This window comes from Petromyzon marinus, chromosome 38 (genome assembly GCF_048934315.1).
Source record: "Petromyzon marinus isolate PM22_M1 ecotype Great Lakes invasive population chromosome 38, UKy_Petmar_22M1.pri1.0, whole genome shotgun sequence".
In the NCBI taxonomy this organism is placed as follows: domain Eukaryota; kingdom Metazoa; phylum Chordata; class Hyperoartia; order Petromyzontiformes; family Petromyzontidae; genus Petromyzon; species Petromyzon marinus.
In genome coordinates, this window is record NC_133704.1 from 9,394,823 (window position 1) to 9,415,990 (window position 21,168).

General features: G+C 46.9%; 1 protein-coding gene across 5 annotated transcripts in view; it reads left to right on the top strand.

Moving 5' to 3' along the window:
• The window catches only part of TYW1B (tRNA-yW synthesizing protein 1 homolog B), a 139,253-nt gene that overhangs the window by 19,329 nt on the left and 98,756 nt on the right, over positions 1-21,168 (top strand). For 4 of the 5 annotated variants that reach the window (XM_076072642.1, XM_076072640.1, XM_076072639.1 and 1 more), the window contains exons 8-10: positions 7,670-7,808; positions 11,017-11,069; positions 20,407-20,525. In XM_076072642.1, coding sequence (XP_075928757.1) covers positions 7,670-7,808; positions 11,017-11,069; positions 20,407-20,525 — 311 coding nt within the window. Of the gene's footprint in view, positions 1-7,669; positions 7,809-11,016; positions 11,070-17,356; positions 18,570-20,406; positions 20,526-21,168 lie in introns of those variants that run through there. The other variant, XM_076072643.1, reaches the window with a different exon arrangement.

Sequence of the window (21,168 nt, forward strand, 5' to 3'; positions counted from 1 at the left end):
GCCGATGCACTTTCTTGCCTTACTACGTGCCTTTATTTTGGACGCAACACTATTTTTAGGCCCAGGCTTCGGTTCTTGATGCTCGAATTTCGCCTTCTCTCCAAGCCGTCTCTTGCCCCGGTGCTCTCCCCTTTTATATTCCTCGAACCCCCCTTTCTCGAAGGTTCGCTCACCCCATTTCCCTCAGCCAATCCTCATCCTCCTTCCCTAACGGTTCCCAACCGTTACCCCGACAGTCCACCTTCGTTTTCCCGCCTTTTATCTTTGAATTTCTCTTCAAATCAGTTTTAATTCTCTGGTCTCCCTGCACCATTCAGAGGCCCCGGAACATACTTCCTGACTGTCCATTTAAGCACGTACCCCGTCAGGCAAGGGGTCTTATTGTTTTTGTCCTGACATATGTATGTTGAGGTTTTTTCGCACCGTACGTTGCCAACCGCGCTTATCGGAGGTGCAGGAGTGAAGGACAACAACCTAAACACAAACAGCAGTTCCGAGAAATTAGTTTGCAATTTTAAATTAGTTAAATTTTTAATTTACGTGCAAACCCTCCTTTGTCTTGGCTCCACGCCATTATTAAAAGGTGACGACGATCAATGCCGTGTATCTTCATGACAACCTGCAACTGTAAACTTGCATTAATTAACATGGAAGTGTCGATTTGTTGGCCGTTTAATTAATTAATATGCACCTCCAGGTGCTGCAAATTCACCTGAAACAGTCAGTGCCATGCTGGTTATTGAGCCGGCGGGAAGACACACGACCTCACGTAGATTTCGCTCGCAGGAGACATTTAAGCACAAGCATGCGAACAGGTTTTGTTGCGAGACAGTTAATTCTATCTCAACCTTTGCTTAACAGGCATAACATCCTCGCACATCTATAAAATCCCTCACTCATCATTCAAACGTTAAATTTGCCCGTTCATTTACCAGCGCTTAATTAACAATGCCGCTGACATTGTGGAGTTCGCAGCGTTAAGGAAAATAATCAGCTGGCCGCGATCCGTTGATTAAATGTTGGGATAGATATAACATTTGCATGACAGAAACAAAAGAGAGAGAGAGAGACAATGCACGAGCTGTCAAGTCTCCAGCGGGCTTCGTGAAACGTGCCCGGCCGGCGAGGCCGTGTGCCTCCCCGGTATCACCACGCTCGCACATTCATCACCCCCGCCATTCATCAGCGGCTTCACAGCAGCCCTCGCTGGGCACCTGAGACTGGCGCTTGGCCCTAGAAGTCGGTCCCGGACATGAACCGTCCTGTGGATCAGAGGTCAGAGCGCTGAGCGGGCACCTCTCGGAGCCTGGGTTGGAATCCGGGTAGCCACCGATGATTAAAGTGGATTCGCAAGTGTAGTGTTGGTCTCGGCCCGGTCACGAATGATTGTTTTTCACTTAATTTGGCTACATTCCAGCGGCGAGAATGTTAATTGTCGGATTGAATGTCCGCACGTAGCAAGTTCTGTGTGACCGATAGTCTGTAACGGATTAAAAAAGGCCACTTGAAGATATTTTAAAGAGAAATCCTGTAAATAAAAAAAAACAAATCTTCCCCTACACGGGGCACACTGCTCAGTGAAATTTCCAAATTGATTTTTCATCTCATTACATGATGCCAGTGAGAAAAATTAGTGTAAATTTGGGGCAATACACCCCACGTTTTTAAAGCCGCTCCAAAAACAGCAATTCTATTTAATTAATTGCTGTTACCCTGCAGCGCGCGAGCTGAACGAGCGACTCACGAGATTGAATTTAGGGAAACTGACAATTTTGCCCGTCGCGGGTAAAGTGTGATTGGCAGTGCCTGCCGTGTGCATGAGAATGAGCGCGTGGCCGTGTGCCTAGTTTTGAAAATGAATTTTGGGGCTGGGGTCGTGGGGACGCTCCCAGCTGGGCTTACATCGGATAGAATCCACTCGCTCTGCTTTGTCGAAATATCTTAAGTGGTTTGCTTTCATATAATCAGGACGAAACGGAATGAATGCCGGCCACACTGAAGGGTGTAGATAATATTAAAATAAAACTCTCACGACTTTCATCATTCACACAAAACATTAATGCTTTCATATTCTTAGCTCTTTTGGTAAAGTCACGTTGAAGGGAAACAATAAAATAATAAAATATATATAACGTGACTTTACCGAAAGAGCTAAGAATATGAATTACTGCAGTCATGAAAGCTTTAAATCAAAAATTCATGCTTTCCATGAGCATCATGAGCACTACCATAAACAGAAACAGATAGAATTATAAGGCAGTGCTAATGATGTATGCTGTTTTAATTATAATCTGCACTTGAGCACCCAGGCCCATGTAGTCCCTTTATAGGTTATTTTATTTGCTGTAGTCGGGTGATGTATGTACAGTATGTTGAACTTCTTTCGCACCGTACGTAGCCAATCACGCTAATCGGAGGTGCGGGAGAGTTTGGGTAGTGATCCTTCTGCCAAGTGCATGTAACGCCACTGCCAAAGCAGTTTCTTCTCTTTTTTATCTGTTTTCAGCTATCATTTCAGGCTAGTTTCAGTCGCAGTATGATTTCTAACAGTTGAGTTACATCGCATTGACGATCAGGCAGCTCGGCGTTAGAGTGAGCGGCTCGCAATCGGAGGGTTGGGAGTTCAACTCCTGGTTGGGGGTTGGCTCAGCTCATCATCCCTCCGGGGTTGATAAAATAGGTTGGGAAGTCAACACTGTTTTTCTTATTTACCAACTTACCCCTGCCATAGGAATATGGAATTTTTACCACTGGCCCAGGACTCTACACCAGAAATGATCACCGCCTCAGTGCTCATTTTAACGGGAAGTCGCTTTATATAGCGGTGCTGTTGTGCATTTGAAATAACAAATTAATTTAGTTTTCTCAGTGCGTCTCTCCGCGCTTATTCAAGAAACAAAACAAGAAACTTTTGATTGAGTTCGTCTTTGCTTGTTTCATTTCACTTACAGATTCAGTAACGTTCTTGTTCATTAACAGTCTATTTCAGCGCCGTAGGTGCGACCATTGATTTTTCAATTTAAACAGTCGAACCATTATAATTTACACTCATCAGTGTAGATCGTTACCCCATTGCATCCGTTCCTGGCTGCGGCGAAGCTCCAGTTTGTCGCAACTTCATGGAGGACGAGTTAATTTACTTGCCCCGCGTCATTCCAACGCGGGGCCAACACACTGACGATTCGGTAATGTTCGCTGCACGTTGAATCGAGATTGGCATGGGAGGGTGTACGAGCCAGAGCGTCATTGCAGCGAGCATCCTCTGGTCAGTCTCCAAAGTGTGAAGCTTGCCGATTTGACGGGGTTACTGTAGGCTATATATATTCTTGGTTCTTTCGGTAAAGTCATGTAAAAGGGAAACAATAAAATAGTAAAAATATAAAACACTACAAAACCCTCACGATGTTTCGACTGCAACACAAGCAATCATCATCACGTGTGAAAACCACAGCAAGAAAATTTGAAAAAAGTGGCGTTTTTTTTTAAACGTTAGCACCACGGAGAGCGATTTGGCAGTTATTCAGGTGGACGAGTCCATCTATGTTCGGAAAAGAGGAGGGGGGAGACGAAAATAATGGATGCGGTCTGAAAGCCACCGTAAGCGTGAACAATCAATTAAGACCCGAAATGGTTTATCAAATCCTTCCAATGATTGCTAAGCCAGAATCCATATTCTACTGTAGGCTAGTTTGTTTTTAGTTTTTTAGTGCTTATCCGTCGACTTAAACGTTTTATGAAAAAATTTAATCGACCAAAAGTGTTATCGTGAGCCCAGAAAAACATATATTTCATAAAAACCAGAGTAAAATCGGAAACATGACCCTCATATATATGTACATATGTTTCCAAATAAATGTGTTGAGGTCACAGTGAACGAGAAGGAAGGATGAATGAGCTACATGTGACAAATTCTGTATTGTAACAGGGTCCTCGAATTAAAGTTGTGGATTTGAAAAGTGCGCATCAATCGCAAGACATAACGGCCGATGGGCTGGCTGTTAAGGAGAAATTATTGCATTTTTTTTAAACTGTAAAGTCGGTCGTCTTGTTTGAACAAAAAAACACTGTCTTTATTGGAATAAGCCGAGCTATTTCTCTGACATGTTTTTGGAAATGCGTTGTGCGTTACCAACTTGGACAGCGCGTGAATTATGGCCGCTTGTTGCGGCGACTGCAGCATCGTGTAGCTGAGCCACAGGGAAGTGACATTGTGCAAGGTGCAGCCGGGTGCGATTTGTAGCCTCCATACCATAACACATTACACTAAGACGCGTCTTGTGATCTCCTGTCAGCTAACATTTGCCACTCCACGTGGCCTCGAATAAGCATCTCTGAGATGGTAGTGGCCCCTGTAAAATTTCTACATTGCAGTGGCCTTACAGAAAAAAAAAATATATTGGCAGAGGCCTTACAAATAAACCCCATATATTATTATTTATATTTGCTTCATATAACAAATCACTTTTGCCGGTGGAGGGACACAGCTGTGAGAGACGACTCCTGATCATGCTGATGAAATAGAGGAGAGCAGGATGGAGTACTTTGGAAAAAAGAGCCAAAATTTCTCATGAAGAGCAAATTACAGAGCGTCTTAACAGGAGAGTGCTTTTTCATGAATTCATATTTATAGCCCTAATAACACGACGATTGGAAATGTGGTGGCCGATGATGAGAAAAGTTAACGAGAACCGCAAACACAAATCCTGAGTGAGCAAGGACTCACACGTGAAATGACAAGAATTGTGGACCATGGTGAACAGGAGGGAGAAATCCGAGACATGTCACAACCGCTGTTCATAGAAATGAATGGGCATGTGCAGGGTGCGTCCTCTCGGAGAGATGACAACCTATGAACAAAATTACAGTGCCGGAATAACCCGTTGTCAGGTGCACAGCTGACAAAAGTGTTTTCTGAGGAGCTTAAGGACGAGTGTGTTTTTTCACAATTTATTTTCGGGCAGCGTGCGATTGTTATCTTCAAACCCCTGTGTGATTGCGTTTTCTCTGGGCGCTCTGGTTTCTGTCCACACGCAGAAATCCTCGGACACGGGAATTCAAATGTGTCATGAAGTAGTGCCCTTCTAGAAACGATTCTTTCATTTTCCTCTTTCTCCTCTGAACCCCCCTCCCACACCCCCTCTCCCTCCCCTCCCCTTCCCCCCGTGTAACATTTCCTGCTCGGTATAGCCCCTCTGCTTGATGGACGACACGGTCTGAGATCCGTGCCGGGCTCTGTCCTAGGCTGTCCGAGGTGGGGGTTTTAATCTACACGAATAAGGACAAATATTCCAAAATGACAGGCAACGCATGCCATCGCGGCGCTCCAGCAACATCGCGTTGCCATTGTGTTGGTCACAGTGAACGAGAAGGAAGGATGAATGAGCTACATGTGACAAATTCTGTGTTCTAACAGGGTCCTCGAATCACGGTGAAGTTGTGGATATGATAAGTGCGCATCAATCGCGAGACATCACGGCCGATGGGCTGGCTAATGATCTCGAGTCCAGAGTCTTTTCTCACGAACGAAACTTCCAAACTCCAAGTCGGGCAGGCCAAAACACACTGCGTAGGTGCGTCTTCTCGAGTCGCGTCTTCCTGAATCTCACCCTAGCCCATCGCACTCCCCCTTCCCGTTCATCACCCTTCCCCCGATGGCCATCTCCTCTCTCATTGAGTCGTCGCGCGCCGTTAGACGCTTTACGGCTGAATCGGGGCTCTGGGCGCCTGGCGAGCTCTGGCGCTTCTCTAATTCTTTCATCTTCATTAACTTCGTTTCATGTCCCGAAATGTAAGTTCACTTTTTTCTTGTTTCTTTTTCCATTTTATCATATTACTGTTATTGTGGTGTGTCTCTGACAGTCGGGTTCAGCGTTTCACGGAATAAAGTCAGCGCTCACTGATTCAATCCATACACTCGCTCACTGGGGGGGGGGGGGGGGGGGTAAAATAACTATCGCTACTTCCACGGTTATTGTTCCCGTGAACTTCACTCATTGAACCCTCCAGACAGTGTTGTTTCATCCATACACCACTGTGTTCAAACACCACCATCTTGCATGTCAAGCAGTGCTGATAGACAATCCCTCTTGCTGATAGACCATCCCTCTTGTTGATAGACAATCTCCCTTGCTGATAGACCATCTCCATTGCTCATAGACCATACCTCTTGCTGATAGGCAATCCCTCTTGCTGATAGACCATCCCTCTTGTTGATAGACAATCTCCCTTGCTGATAGACAATCCCTCTTGCTGATAGACAATCTCCCTTGTCGATAGACCATCTCCGTTACTGATAGGCAATCTCTCTTATTGTTAGCTCTTTCGGTAAAGTCACGTTAAAGGGAAACAATAAAATAATTTTTTTATTGTTTTTATTGTTTTATATATATTTTATTATTTTATTGTTTCCCTTCAACGTGACTTTACCGAAAGAGCTAAGAATATGAATTACTGCAGTCACGAAAGCTTTAAATCAAAATACAATCTCTCTTGTTGATAGACCATCTCCCTTACTGATAGACAATAATAATTCAAAAGTATCGTGTGTGCATTCCATCCTAGGATCCCAATGTGCAATGCATGAAAAGCAGGAAACAACCAGGGCAACCGACCAAACTAAAGAGAGAAGGCCACTTTAAAGGGATTGCTGATAGACAATCCCTCCTGCTGATAGACTATCCAACATGGCGATTAAAAAAAAAATCCTTGTTGCTGATAAAAAAAAAATATCCATCGTGCCGTTAGACAATCCCTCTTGTTGATGGACAAAATCTGATCAATCCCTCTTGCTTATACAACCCCCCGACCACCGCCTTTGCTGATAGTCGGCAGATTAGATGTGCAGATGGCACGTTTCCCCCTGCTGAGGAGGAAACGGGTTAAGCCGCGTTAACGGGAGTCTTTTGAAACGGCGCATTGAGTTGCGCGGCCCATCGGGCGGGAGGGGGGTGGTTCGTAATAAAACATTTTGCCCATTCTCTCGGCAATTTGGACTTAAAAAAAAAAATCACGGAGCTGTGTAATTTAATCAGAGGCAGAGGCGTTCACGTTCTTTTGTATCCTTCCTTTGTGCTGAGAGTAATTTGTGATATTTTAAGACCTGTCAGAAGAGCCATGTAGATGAGGACGATGTCAAGTTAGGTCACCTTAAAGCCGATATTTAATAGTTTGTTCTCTTGGTTTCCAAGTAAATAAGTGATCTCAACCTATTGAGTTAAAAGCGAAATGTGTGTGGTTTAGTGTTTGGTCTCCCTCTGTTACGTCCCCTTAATCAGAATGAGAACATTTATTTATACTGGAGGAATCCGATGCACTTTTGCACAGATGTTCTTTCCCAGCAGGGGCGGGTCAGAAAGTTACAACAGTACAATAACACGATATGAGTGCATAGTATAGGAATGGTCAGCAAATCACACACGCAAAATTATAAACATGTTGCAATCGAAACGTCGTGAGAATTGTATTGTTTTATTTTTTATTATTTTATTATTTCCCTTCTATGTGAAGGGAATGTAGCCCGCCATCCCAAACAGGACTCTCTTGAGGATGGGTTCTCGGAGACTTTGTTGAAGATTTCCTTATTTTTGGGCCACCAGTGCGAATATATATCCCCTCCGATCGCTTCTACCCTTTGACCTCATCGCATGACCTGCGGCTGCGGCTGCTGCAGGCTGGAGGAGCGGGCGATGTTGGGGTCGTTGCGAGCACGAGGAGGAGGAGGGTGGCCGCGGGCAAGGGAAGGGCGACTTCCACGGAGGAGCCGCGAGAGATGATCACCCCCGCGCTGCGGGAAGCCCTCACCAAGCAAGGTGAGGTCACGTGCGGCCACTCGCTCACTCGCTCACTCACTCACTCGCATGCTCGAGGAGAAGGGACTTGGTACTCTATACCAGCATCATCATGATCATTTGCATCAAATACATACTAATCATCATCATCATCAGTTGAAGCATCATCAGCAGCAGCAGCAATAGTATCATCATCGACACCAGTGTCATCAGCAGCGGCATCACACCAGGTAGGTAGAAGAGGCAAACGCACGTGGGACACGTTCTGCAGTCGTCTGGAATGCTCTTCCTTCCAGTATTAGGAAGCCACTGGAACTATGCACTGTTAAATGTAGATTGAAAACTCTCTAGAACGGATTAGTCAAAAATCTCTACAACTGCTTTTTGTGTTTAGTGTTGTTGTCCTTCCCCCGCACCTCCAAATTGCACGGTTGGCTGCGTACGCTGCGAAAAAAGTTCAGCGTACGGTACGTGCATGAGATTGCCAGCTCCCGCAAAGTGCCGAGGGTGTGAAGGGGGCTTGCTTCATGGGGGGGGGGGGGGAACTGTGCCAGGAGAGAGACTCCCTTCGTCGAACGCTCACGACGTCCGACGCGATCACCGTCGCCGTGCACGCGGATCGGAGGGGAAGGCGCTGCCACCGGAGCATGGCAGCACCCCGCCATTATTTGTCTGAAACGAGGGACGTGCGTCGAGCTGAGTCGCGCCTGAGCGTCAGCGCTGACGGCGCCATTTGCGTTGCCAATGCCCCCGCGCGGTTTGCTTCGGCGCGAGGTTGGGGGAGGGGGCGGTGGGCACTCGTCCCAGGACACATCACCGCGCGCGACGGGTCCCGTTTATTCGCTCGGTGGAATCGTTGGTGAGCGCGCAAGACGGCAGAATCCGTGCGGCGGGCGGCAGGCGGACGGGCAAATCATTTTGCCCGTTATAATGGTGCCAGTTTGGATTTGGTGGAAAATGCAATTTGATTTGAAATGCGGGACAATGAATGTTTTTTTTGGCGGCGCTACGGCAGTTTGGCGAATGAATGGGAGGGTGGCTGATAAAACACGAGATGTATTCTTCGCTTTGTATGCGGCAGTCAGCATTGTTGTGCACGTGCAGTGTTTTTGTCGTGCCCCTCCGTGTCTGCATTTGCCGCGCATACCATTTGTATGTTCCTGCTGCAGCTCCTGTTTCAGACTGTTAAAAAAAAAAACTCTTTTAGTCGCTTGGCAAGAAATGTAAGTCATTGCTAAGGGGCCGTCCGTAAATGACGTCACGCACCTCGGGGGAGGGGGGGGTGGGGGTTCAGACATTTGTGACGATGTGTGACGAGGGGGGGGGAGTGGTTTGAGAAATGTGCCGTCACATCAAAATGCGCAACTTTAAATAAATATAGACAACACGTTCTACTTAATTAAATAGACTTTTTAATAAATGTTTTCTCCTACAACATCAGAGTGCAGCGCCACATTAAGTACGCACTACAATGACAATAGTTTAAAGCGATTTGAAGCATGTTTTATTTTTTGGGGGGGGTGGGGGGGGGCAGAGCTTTGTGACGTCATATTTGAGGGGGGGGGTCTGACTTTTTGTGATGCCGTGTGACGAAGGGGGGGAGGGGGTAAAAAATCGTCCAAAATTGTGCGACGTCATTTATGGACGGCCCCTAATGGCAACACAAGCAGAAACATGTTAATACTATCAAGCGGTGGGGTTTGCAGTTCTGCTGTAACGATAGGCCTCCGTCCAGATGAGATCAATTGTCATGATTGGCTTATTTTGGTTGAAGAATCTTTTTTTTCTCAACACTGTGGTGCATCACAGCACTTGTAGTGGCTGCAGGGATCACGTGAACTAATTCCACACAACATATGAGAACTGAAAACAATTAATTCTCGCGCAAACGCCCGTTCGATGCATGTCCCGCGAGCAAATAAATAAATAGGTTTTATTCAATTAACCTGCTTGCAAAAGTCTGGAATTTTTTGATAAATTGTTTCCTCTCAAGCACAGTGATAAACCAAATTACAAGCAGGACCCTCGTGAATAATGTGTGCAGTATTGTAGATAGACTACAACAATAATTATTTATTCTAGATTTAAAGCTTCCGTGACTGCTAGGATCCATACTCTTTGGTTCTATTGGGTAAAGTCACGTAGGTGAAAATAAAATAACAAAAAATCACGACATTTCGGCCACAACACAAGCGGCCTTCATCAGGTGAAGGGACGAGACTGTCTGGAGGACAGCGCTGTCCTCCAGGCCACAACACAAGCGGCCTTCATCAGGTGAAGGGACGAGACTGTCTGGAGGACAGCGCTGTCCTCCAGACAGTCTCGTCCCTTCACCTGATGAAGGCCACAACACAAGCGGCCTTCATCAGGTGAAGGGACGAGACTGTCTGGAGGACAGCGCTGTCCTCCAGACAGTCTCGTCCCTTCACCTGATGAAGGCCGCTTGTGTTGTGGCCAAAATGTCGTGATTTTTTGTTATTTTATTTTCACCTACGTGACTTTACCCAATAGAACCAAAGAGTAACAATAATTATATTGTAAACAAGAGGTGCACGAGCCTGCAGGCCGTCATGAAGAGCATGTTCCTACGTGTCCACTCTGTGGCTTTTCCATTATCGTCATTATTGTCATTGCTGTGCTTGTTAACCCAGGGAAGTCTCATTGAGTCCCGAGGCTCTTCTTTCAAGAGGATCCTGCCACGTGTTCGCAATGGGTGGTGATGTTGCCGCTACGTGTAATCCCAATTAGCATTGGCACGCTTGGCTAATCCAAGTTACATTGTTCGTGTTTTGAACTGTGTGGAGGAAACCCATGCAGAACAGGGGTAGAGCATGCGCATTACACAGAGAAAGACACCCGAGTATGGACATCTGTGAAAAATTGCTTTATAGCTCATCGGATTTCTCCAGTATAAATATTCTGATTCTGAAACCCAGGCCCTCTTTGCTGTGAGGTACAAGTGTTACCGCTGCGCCGCCCTGCCGTCTGGAACGCCTCTTCCTTCCGATATTAGGAAGCCACTGGACCTATGCCATTAAAAAAAAAAACTAGATTGAAAACGATTTTCTTTCAAACCGCTTTTTGTGTTCAGTTTTGTTTTCCTTCCCCCGCACCTCCGATTAGCACGGTTGGATCCGTACGGCGCGAAAGAAACTCAACATACACGCACACCCAAATGGCGCTGACGTGTGGAGGAGCGGTCGATGAAACCCTTGCTCGGTGTTTGCAGGATACCGCCTCATCGGGACACACTCGGGCGTCAAGCTCTGTCGCTGGACCAAGGTACGATGACTCTTTCTGGTTGTGCGAAACTACCAATCAAGCCGGGAGTCCTTTGACCTTTGCTGCATTGTGCTGCTGCTATCTCATAGCACTTTTCACGCACGTGTCTCTTTACTCAAAATATGTACTTATATTCTTGGTTCTTTCGTTAAAGTCACGTAGAAGGGTTTTCACACATGATGATTATGATGATGATTGCTTGTGTTGCAGTCGAAACGTCGTGAGAATTTTATTATTTAATATTTGTATTATTTTATTGTATTGTTTCCCTTCTACGTGACTTTACCAAAAGAACCAAGAATATGAATCCCTGCAGTCACGAAAGCTTTAAATCAAAATTTACGTACTTATGTTGAACTTCTTTCACACCGTACGTAGCCAACTGTGCTGAATCGGAGGTGCCAAAATAAGTCCTGAGCCGGCACCATAGAGATTCTGGGTTCCAACCCAGGTAGTTCTAAAGCGTGGTGGCCACAAAGTCACCACACTTCAGAACTTTATTTACTGACTGTGCAGTAAAGTGTCGCATCCCAAATGTGTGAACGAATTCCTTTTATTTGGCTGTCATGCGTCGATTCATCTCTATTGCGGGGTTCTTAGGAGATGTTGTAACACTCTCTGTGTGTGGATAAGAGATCACTTTAAGGGATCCCAGGATTGGTTCAGTGATATCACCTTCCACAGGCTGTCCTCTTGATGCACCTGCTTTCTGAGGGTTCGGAATGAACATTTCTTTATTCAGTGCCTTGACATGAAAAGGACGATCGGAGTAAAATTGAGGGGAAAAAAACCCCGTGAAAAGAAGTAGTTCATTCATTCAACCATTCATTCATTCATGTGAACAATGAGGGTCAGAGTACTGTGACCCAGGTTCCATAAGTTGAATTGCACAGGGTTTTGTGTGGCTTTAGTCGATACGCGGGTTCATGCACCACCCCTCTGCGCGCAGCCCTGTCTCGCTCCTATCTGCCATGCGGGTGACATAACCCGCACGCTGTGCCACGGAATGGCCTTGGGAATTTTAACAATGAAACCTTAAATCTCAGTGCGGATTCGGTTCAGCTCGAGGCCCAGCAGATCCGCACTGTGTGCTATTGGCACCCCAAAGCACGGCCGCGTGTGTCGCCGCCGCTTGGTATGGGTCCAGCGCTGCCGATCGGCGTCCCCATAATTACGTTGAAGGAAAAATGTTGCATTCCGAGACGACCTTAATTGATTTTGCCATGTGTTAAAATGCTGTTGGCCGGGACGCAACTAAACGGGCGCCGCTCGCCGCGCTTCGGTTTTTTGGACTCCTTGCCGGATTACGGCCCTGTGTCACATAAAGCTGGCCTCCTAATGTGACGCGGGCCGGATTCCTGCTGCATTACGGCCGACGTCACATTAAGGTGTCAGCTTCGGGTCTGGCACCGTAATGAGTTTGACCGCCGCCCACGTTTGCGAGCATGGTGGCTCCGCTCGAAGCACACGTCTCGGAACGGAGCGACGAGAGCCGTGGCTCGCAGCCGATTACGGTGGGCGGGTGGCTATCCCGCTGCGTGTTTTAAAAAAAAATCCTTTTGAGTTTGACGTGGAAGTCACAGACGGGGCGGCCTTGACGATAACGTATTTGCGAGTAATTTTAAAACGTGAGTTATAGCAATGCCACCTTATGAATCATGTCCCAGAGCTTGTTACGTCCACTTTACACCTGACAATTCGCTTTGATAGTCACCTCAAACATTACCATATATACGACAGATATTCAAGTTAAATCAGCTGTTTTAAAACTTGCTAATTTAGCAATTCTAAACGCTGCTTTATGAAGCTGCCCGAATTTGTCTTAGAATGTCTGTCATGAGCACTGTGCTCCGACAAATATCTGCCCATGGTGGAAATTCCCCATTCCTGTGGCGGGGGGAGTGAGTTTATCCATAAGAGAACTGTGTCTTGGTTAGATGACCTTCATCAGTGGTCTCCTGACTCCAAAAATGTTGCCTTCTGTCTGTGAAGGTTACTCAACCGTTTCTCTACATCCGCACCAGCGAGCCCGCTCCCTTGCAGCCAGAAACATTGGTGATTTGAGTGTAGGCTCTGGTTCGGTGGCATTTCGCATCGTTATCTGTGATGAGTGTGCAGACCCAACATGTGCTTCTCATGAGAGCCCATTAACACGAACGAGGTCGTGGTAATTTAAGTCACACACGTTCACTCGGACCTCGCCATGCCGGCCTTGGACTCGAACGTCGGCATCATCCGTCAGAGCCGCCTGGCCCCTATTATATCTCCAGCGATAGTGGGGAATATCAAATCATCAATATTGATAGGCGCCCCTTAATTATTCCGCGGACACGCATGAACCCTCCTCGCTGTCGCCTCGTGACCCCCCGTTTGGCAACGTGTTTACGACAAAATTAATCTCGGCGCTGCCGTGAGGTCGTGGCGACCTTGCCGGGACATAATGGCGATGGTGAGGGGGGGGGGGTGGTTGATATTTAAGTGGCCGTAGGGAAAGGACCCCACTTTCATACACAATTGCGCCGGGTCAGTCGGTCGGGCAATTTTTGCTCCACATCCCGGCGTTAGGAGTTAACGTTATTTATTGCTTGGGAGGCTAATTTGTCCGCGACTCGTGAGACGTATTAATGTCCCCGAGTCTTATCGATATTGTCGGCCGTTTTATATCATATTCTTGCAGCCACATTGTCTTAGATTGTACGTTTACAAGGCTGGGGCATTTCCCGGCACCTGTTCCCTTTACGAGTCTGTTGTTTGTTTTGTGCTTTAGCTTTAATTTACGGAGTAGGATTTTACAGTTTGCTTCCCTATCAGATAATTGTCTTTTATTTAACGACATCGCAGCTGTTAGATATTTGATCGGTGAGGCGGCTGGTAGCTCAGGATGGATTACATTGAATCAGAATATTGATTTATACTGGAGGAATCCGATGAGCTGCCAAGCTCTCTTTTCACAGATGTCCAGTTGGGGCGGCGGCAGTGTCAGAACGTAAAAATAACAAAACAATACAAAAATGCGATCGGAGTGCAAAGTATAGGAACGGTAAACAAACCACTTAAAAAAAAGTCAACGCCCAAGTGCCGCTCCTTCTCATCTCTTTTTCAGAGCTCGAATCCAGTGGTGGAAGGGGGTTTGGTGTGAGTTTTTCCACGTGGTACTCATTTACAGTTGGCCTCTTAACGACTCACTACCCACGGTGGTTCGTCACGATTCAGGTTCACACGTTGATTCTAAGAACCCGTGTGGTTTTTTTTCCGTCTCATTTCGAAGTTTGGTTGATATTGCCTCTCGCTCTTTTTTTGTCTTGTTTCGGAAAGCGTTTTCTTTTCCTCACTCCCATTGGCCTAAAGACACATTTGCCTGTAATTTTTGTCACGCAATTTGCTTCAATCGTGAGATATGTTCAATTCTCGGGGGGGGTGGGGGGGGGGTGTGGAGACTGTGGCCATCGGGAGACTCTTTTGGTTGGTGTCAGGCGGTGGTGGTGGTGGTGGTGGATGCTGCCTTTGACTGCGTGAATGAGCTCAGCGGTGGACAGGCCGACACCCGGCCTCTCTGGCTGCTTTGGCTGGACGCACCATCGACAATTACCGAAAAAACGGAAGACGCATCTCGCACCGCCGCTCAGTCGCCCGGACTTCCGTACCAGTTGCGCAGCGTCGATGGAGCCCACGGCACCGTGTGATTAAATAAGTTGCCTGCCTCGTGTACTTCGGAAATAAATTGTTGAGCACTCGGCCGGTTATCTTGTGCATATGTATTCCCTGTTTAGCCGAGGCGTAGCTTGGCCGGGTGAGTGCGCATTAACGTTAATTCTCTCAGAGTCCGTGTAGGGCCGCATCAATTAGTCATGGCCGAATGGATTGCACGGATCTCACCTCAATTACCCTCTTTTCTCCAGCAAAGTAACTATTTACATTAATACATTTAATGTATTTCTCACTTTGAAAGGAACAAAAGGGCCATGTAACAACGCGAGGTGGGAGAGGTGGCACACTGCATTGGAGACGTGGAGATTCATGTTTGATCCTTGCTGCCTTTGCCAACCGGCACCAACCTTACACCCCAGCCGACTCCCATGACTGGGAGACGTGTCATGGGGGTCAGCCCTTTACTGCAATGGATTGACTTTGAACACGTACAATCTTATCTCATCGACATTTGTGTAACATCTAAACCGCGAACCCATCGCCAGATGCTGTGCAGAGCAGTGGGCATATTTGGAATGATAGACAAAGGCAGTGATAGGCAGAGGGGGGGGAAATAAAAGGAATGCCTTGAGCCTGGACTTGATCAGGAGCAGGGAGATGACAGCACGGGTGGTGGGAGAAACGGGAATTCGAGACAATGGGGGCAGCAGAGGAGAACTATCAACCTCCACTTAGTGTACGTTGACTGAAGGCTTCGACAGCTGCTCGAGTGGAGAATCTGCGGAGGGGAGAAAGTGAGGTGAGTGGGGAGAGGTGGCTAGAGGCATGAGGCATTGACCAGGCTGGTTGTAGTGTGCAGGGACGAGGGTGAATAGGCAGTGAGGGATGAGTGAGGTACGCGGAAGGTTCAACGATGGGAGGAAACTTCGTAGGTTGAACGATACGTTATACGTTAAGAAAAAAACGCCACTTTTTAAAAAAAAAATTCTTGCTGTGGTTTTCACACCTGATGGTGATTGCTTGTGTTGCAATCGATACGTCGTGAGAATTTAATTGTTTTATTTTTATTGCTTTATTATTTCCCTTCTACGTGACTTTACCGAAAGAACCAAGAATAGGTTGAACGATGTTGTTTATGGTGGCAGGTTAAGGGATGTCAAGGGTGGCTGATGAGATTAAAAGGACTGGCAAAGAGGAGGGAAAAGAGTTAGACAGCAGAATGCCATTCCTTATTTTCTTTTTCCTTTTCAGAGCAATTGCAGGGGAATTGTTCACATTTGGCAACTTAAGGAGTGAATAGGGCATGGTTAAAGATGATGGTGATGATCATGGTTGATGAGGCACAGTGAGTCATGTGAGACAAGAAAACCACTTCTGCACCACTCGAAACCGGCGAGCTATTTAAAACACCCTGGACACATTCGGGAACGCGCTCACGTCCCATTCACAGGGCTGTCCAACCCTGCGTTCGAGTCACGTGTGTACATACGTGTGTACGTACGTGTGTGTGTGTACGCGGCAGTTTAACCCAGAAAGACGCGGCTATTGGGCTTATTTTATCTGGAGCACGAGGATTAACTTTTATCTGGGAGATCGCTCGGGGTCTTTAATATCCACGGTGTAGACAGGACCTCGGTTTTAACATCTCGTAGGTGACCCCTGCAGCTGAGCATTAAAGGGATTTTTCAGTTCACGTGGAGAGCCAGGCAGGGGTCGTTCTAAGCCCGTGAGCTGGCCCTGTGTTCACAGGGAATCCTGTGGAGCGACTGATTGGGTCATCCAAAAAACATAAACAAAGAAACAACCGCTACATTCGAAGGCTGCAATGGCTGGCAATTACTCTATTCAAGTAGGTGCACTCCACCCTCCATACACTTCACTTTTATGCCGGATGAGTCGATAAAAAGAAGGAACATTCCCAGCGGGTCTCTAAAGCGCCTGGGCGGAGCCGTTAAGGCGAAATGAAATTGGTGGTGTTAATTGACGTGCGAGCGTGGCATGCGCGGCCTCTATCACCGCTTCAGCGCGTCGGAGCCAAACAAAAACAATTGGCGCGATTTTCCTTTTTTCCATTGTGTTCCTTCCACCAAATCTTTACGTTGGCATCGCAGAGGGTCCCCTTGAGGGTGTCGCCTGGGGCTGCAGACAGACAGACAGGGCGATGGGAAGTTGTGCGCTCAGAGGCCACGTTTGGAGATCGGCACCCCTGAAAGTCCCCCAGGTGCAGACTTGCGTAGGTAATTGCTTTAAAATGAAAGCACCATAGATTTTTTTTCATTCCAATTTTGGGAGGCCAAAAAAAAAAAGCTGGCTTTTCTGATCATAACGATGTGTCTTTCATTATAATCGTGCTAAATTAATCTTTCTTCCCATTCTTGAGCGTTATTATACTTAAATTTTGATTTAAAGCTTTCGTGACTGCAGTAATTCATATTCTTAGCTCTTTCGGTAAAGTCACGTTGAAGGGAAACAATAAAATAATAAAATATATAAAACAAACGTCGTGAGAATTTGTATTGTTATATATATATTTTATTATTTTATTGTTTCCCTTCAACGTGACTTTACCGAAAGAGCTAAGAATACGTTATTATACTTTGTGAGAGTCGCTAATTCAGTCGCTCGCTCCACGACCATGGCTGTGCATTGAAAACGACTTGGCAGCAGCAGCATTTAAACTGCTTAAACTCACACTCAAAGCTTCTTCTGCTGCACTACCACCTGCCACTGTGCAGGGTTGCTCCGGTGCATTTAAATGGTTACTTGGATTTAAAAAAAAGAAAAACATTTGTTGGCAATTTAACTTCCGATGTGAATTCCCTTGCTGGGATTTAAATAAGTGAAATGACCCCCACTCTGCAAATGTGGCACCGAGAAAGCCATCTGTGCACCAGCATGCAGGTCCAATCCAATAAATGTTACTCTCTGTGGCACCATTAGGAGGGGGGGCTCGAGTAATCGCATCACAGCCTCTGAGCAATGTATGCAGATACCAAAATAATTATGTGAACAGGTACACGGATTGTGCGAATCGCCCAAGAAGGGTGCAAACAATGAGACGGGAGTTGAAAGTGAAATAGCCGGCCAGAGACGTGGAAAGAGAGAAATGCGGTTGAGATGAGACAAAGATGAAAGGGAGATTAAAGTGCGTTTTATCCAGTAAAGCCTCACTGAGTATACAACAACTCTTTTAACTGGGTCCTGCATTAGGATGTTTGTCCATTTTCAGTCGCGAGTGTTTTTGGAAGGAAATGAAGAGTACCCGGAGAAAATCCATGCATACAAAGGGATGGCACTCTTGAGATCTGCCCGGACGAGTTACAAACCTCACTGTACTGTGAACTCGTGGCTTCTCTGGTTTTTGGGAGTCTTCGAGCACGTAATGACCCTGACTACGAAGCACTGGATTAGAGGTTTTCTTTTTGCAAGGTAGAGTGGCAGAACGGAAAGATGACACGCAGAGAAAGAGACGGTGCAGACATCGTGATGAAGAGGGTAGGTAGGTAGAGTGAGTGAGTTAAAATTGAGAACGCGAGAAAGAGGGAGGGAGAATGGGAGAGCAATCGCAATGTGTGCCTTGCGATGCGGGAGAGCCGCCCTGTCGCGCACGTACGCCGCCGTGCGCGTCGTATCGACGCGGTGCGTTGTGCGCGCGTCGATCTCCCGACTCTCGCCTTACGGAGGGAGCTCGTACGGCTCCGTCTTCGTGGCGCTCTCGGGCACCACGCCGTGGCTGATGGGGCCGTACTGCCCGTCTTCACTGAGAGTCACGTGTTTTGGCTTTTGTCGGAGGAGCCCAGAGGACCGTTCAATCGGGCTCGATGTTTCGGTGACATCGACGCAACAGAGAATGTTAGTTTATACGCACGCTCTTCATCTCGGCCCGCCCAGTGGTTGCGTGCGCACATTCTGTTAGGTCCGATGGCGGGTGGGTTGCCAGTGGAGGGGCACAACAAAGGTGGAGCCTCCGGACTCTATGCTGTTCTCTCGCTAGGGTTGAATAGCTGCTGCCGGCGGGGGTAAACGGCGGGGGGTGACAGGGTTTCTGTTGGCAGAAGCATGGAGACAGTGCAGGCAATACATTTGCTTTACCTCTGCAAAGTATCTGCTTGTAGAGGACCTCTGCTTGGGATGGATTGTCAATTCACAAGTAGGTTTTTCTGTATGGGCTGGCGGACGCCTGTGATCCGCGCCAACGTGGAGGCGGGGTAGGTGGATCGTGCAGAGATCGCGTCCATTGATTGTCGGGCTATGACTTGTGCAGCATCAAGATGCACTGTTGTGTGTTTTTGTGATGGTGTGTTTTAAAACGGTGCTTTGTTAACTTGGTGCACACTCTCGTGTATCCAGGCACCTTAACTCAGGGGCCGTGTGCACGCATCATCGTGCTGTGACTCGTGGGGCACAGCTATTACTCGAGCTGCTCCTGCCAATGCTGCTGCTGTTGATCCGTCGCCGCTGTTCCGCCGCTGTGCCGCCGTCGTCGCTGTGCTGTCACTAGCAGCTTAGAGGAACTCTAGGGGGCTTCTATTTTCACAGGGCCCAACATTAGTTTTTCTAAGCGTGGCTTAGCATGGCTTAGCAAAAATAATATTGGGCCTTGTGAATTATTTTTGCTAAGCGTGGCTTAGCAAAAAAAAAATATGGTTGACTCTCAGAGGCAGAATGCTAATAAAATATCAATTATCATTGTCAAAAAGGAGTCATTTAAATGCTACTTTTTACCGAATTCTCATTGTTTTCACGCTAAGCTGTCGTGTGAAGAATTTATAACGCTTATCCAAATGTTTAGTGAATTTTAAGGGAGCAATTTTGTTTCATTTTCTTACGTGCTATATTTTGACAATGGTGATAACTAATGGCTTTGATTTGGAGAGAATATTCCCATTGTTATTCATTTCTTTTTTATCTAAAATGTTTTATTTTATTTTAAAATGCAGGATCCTCACTAACAGATCAGTGCTTTGTTCATTTTCACAAATATCATCTTAGTTTAATTATACTGCGACTAAGGGTACATTAGCTTCTCATTATTTAACGAGACCTGCTTACTATCAAAACAATTATTTGGATTTAGACTATTTTAAATTGGTATCTACATTAAAACCCAATTGCTCGTGTTTTAATGTGGTTCATTTAACTAAAAATGGTAGCCTCTAAGAAGACATTCACAATAAAATACTGCATTAACCTTATCATACCATATTTCCGGAACGTGTAAAAAAAGTTGTTTTATCATAATACATAGCTTATTGTGATGTTACTACTTACTGCATTAGAGTGAAACATATTAGATTAATTTTAATTTGTTATGATCTGGATTGCCATGACAACGATCACTATGATCACATGACCCGGCGATGCAACGTGGGGAGCGGTAGTGTAGCGGTTAGCGTGCTGCTCTACAAACCCGGCGACACGAGTTCGATTCCCGCTCACCGCCAACACCAGTGACGATTATCTGAAACGGTCGTAGGCCTCCCCTAGGTCAACTCAGCCTCAAATGAGTATCTAGTGCGGTGTGTAAACTTCGCCGCCAGGAAGACAAAGGCGGCCGGGCTTGGTGCTAGCCACTCCACCCCCTCGTGTGCCGTGCCGGCCTTCATGGGTACTACTCGCTAACGTCACTTTCCCCAACAGTCTGTGAAAGGCTACACGGGGGATCTTTGTCTTTTGTCTGAACATGCAGTCCATGCTGCGGGGCCGTGGTGGCTGCTACAAGCACGCCTTCTACGGCATCGAGAGCCACCGGTGCATGGAGGCCACGCCAAGCCTGGCCTGCGCCAACAAGTGCATCTTCTGCTGGCGGTGAGCACACGGTGGCGCGCTTGCCAGCGAGCGCCCTGGCTTCCTCCCGCGCGCTCAACGCTCCCTCGCTCCCTCCCTCCTTGTTCGCTCGCCTCTCTCCCTCCCCTCCCTTCCCTCCCTCCCTCCTTGCTCCCTCCCTCCCCTCCCCTCCCTAACAAGGCCCATTGGGTGACCGAGCAGCTCAGAATCACAGAGCCAGTACCACACTGACATCCTGCAACATGTCTGCTGGAAATCTTGTTTGTTATTCTCATGGAACAAGTTAGAAGACAAAAGACAGATGTTACCAGACCGTCCAAAGGAGGCAAAAGAATAATAATTATTGATTGAATTGAATAATGACCATTCATCAAATCACCTGGGATGGGGGATGGGAAGGGAGTGCTTGCCCAGAGCGGAGGATCCGGAGGCCAGTGTGTGTGTATATAATGTGTGTGTGTACTGTGTGTGTTAAACGTGTATGGTTCTGGCCACCCACCCCCTCGTGTGCTGTGCCGGCCTTCATAGGTGCTCGCTAACAGCGCTTGCCCCCAACAGTCTGTCAAGGCTATACGGGGGATTTGTGTGTGCTATGTGTTCCATAGTTGGCACAGTCGGGGGTACAGCTGGTGCATCTACCAGTCACCTCAGTCAGCCAACCTAT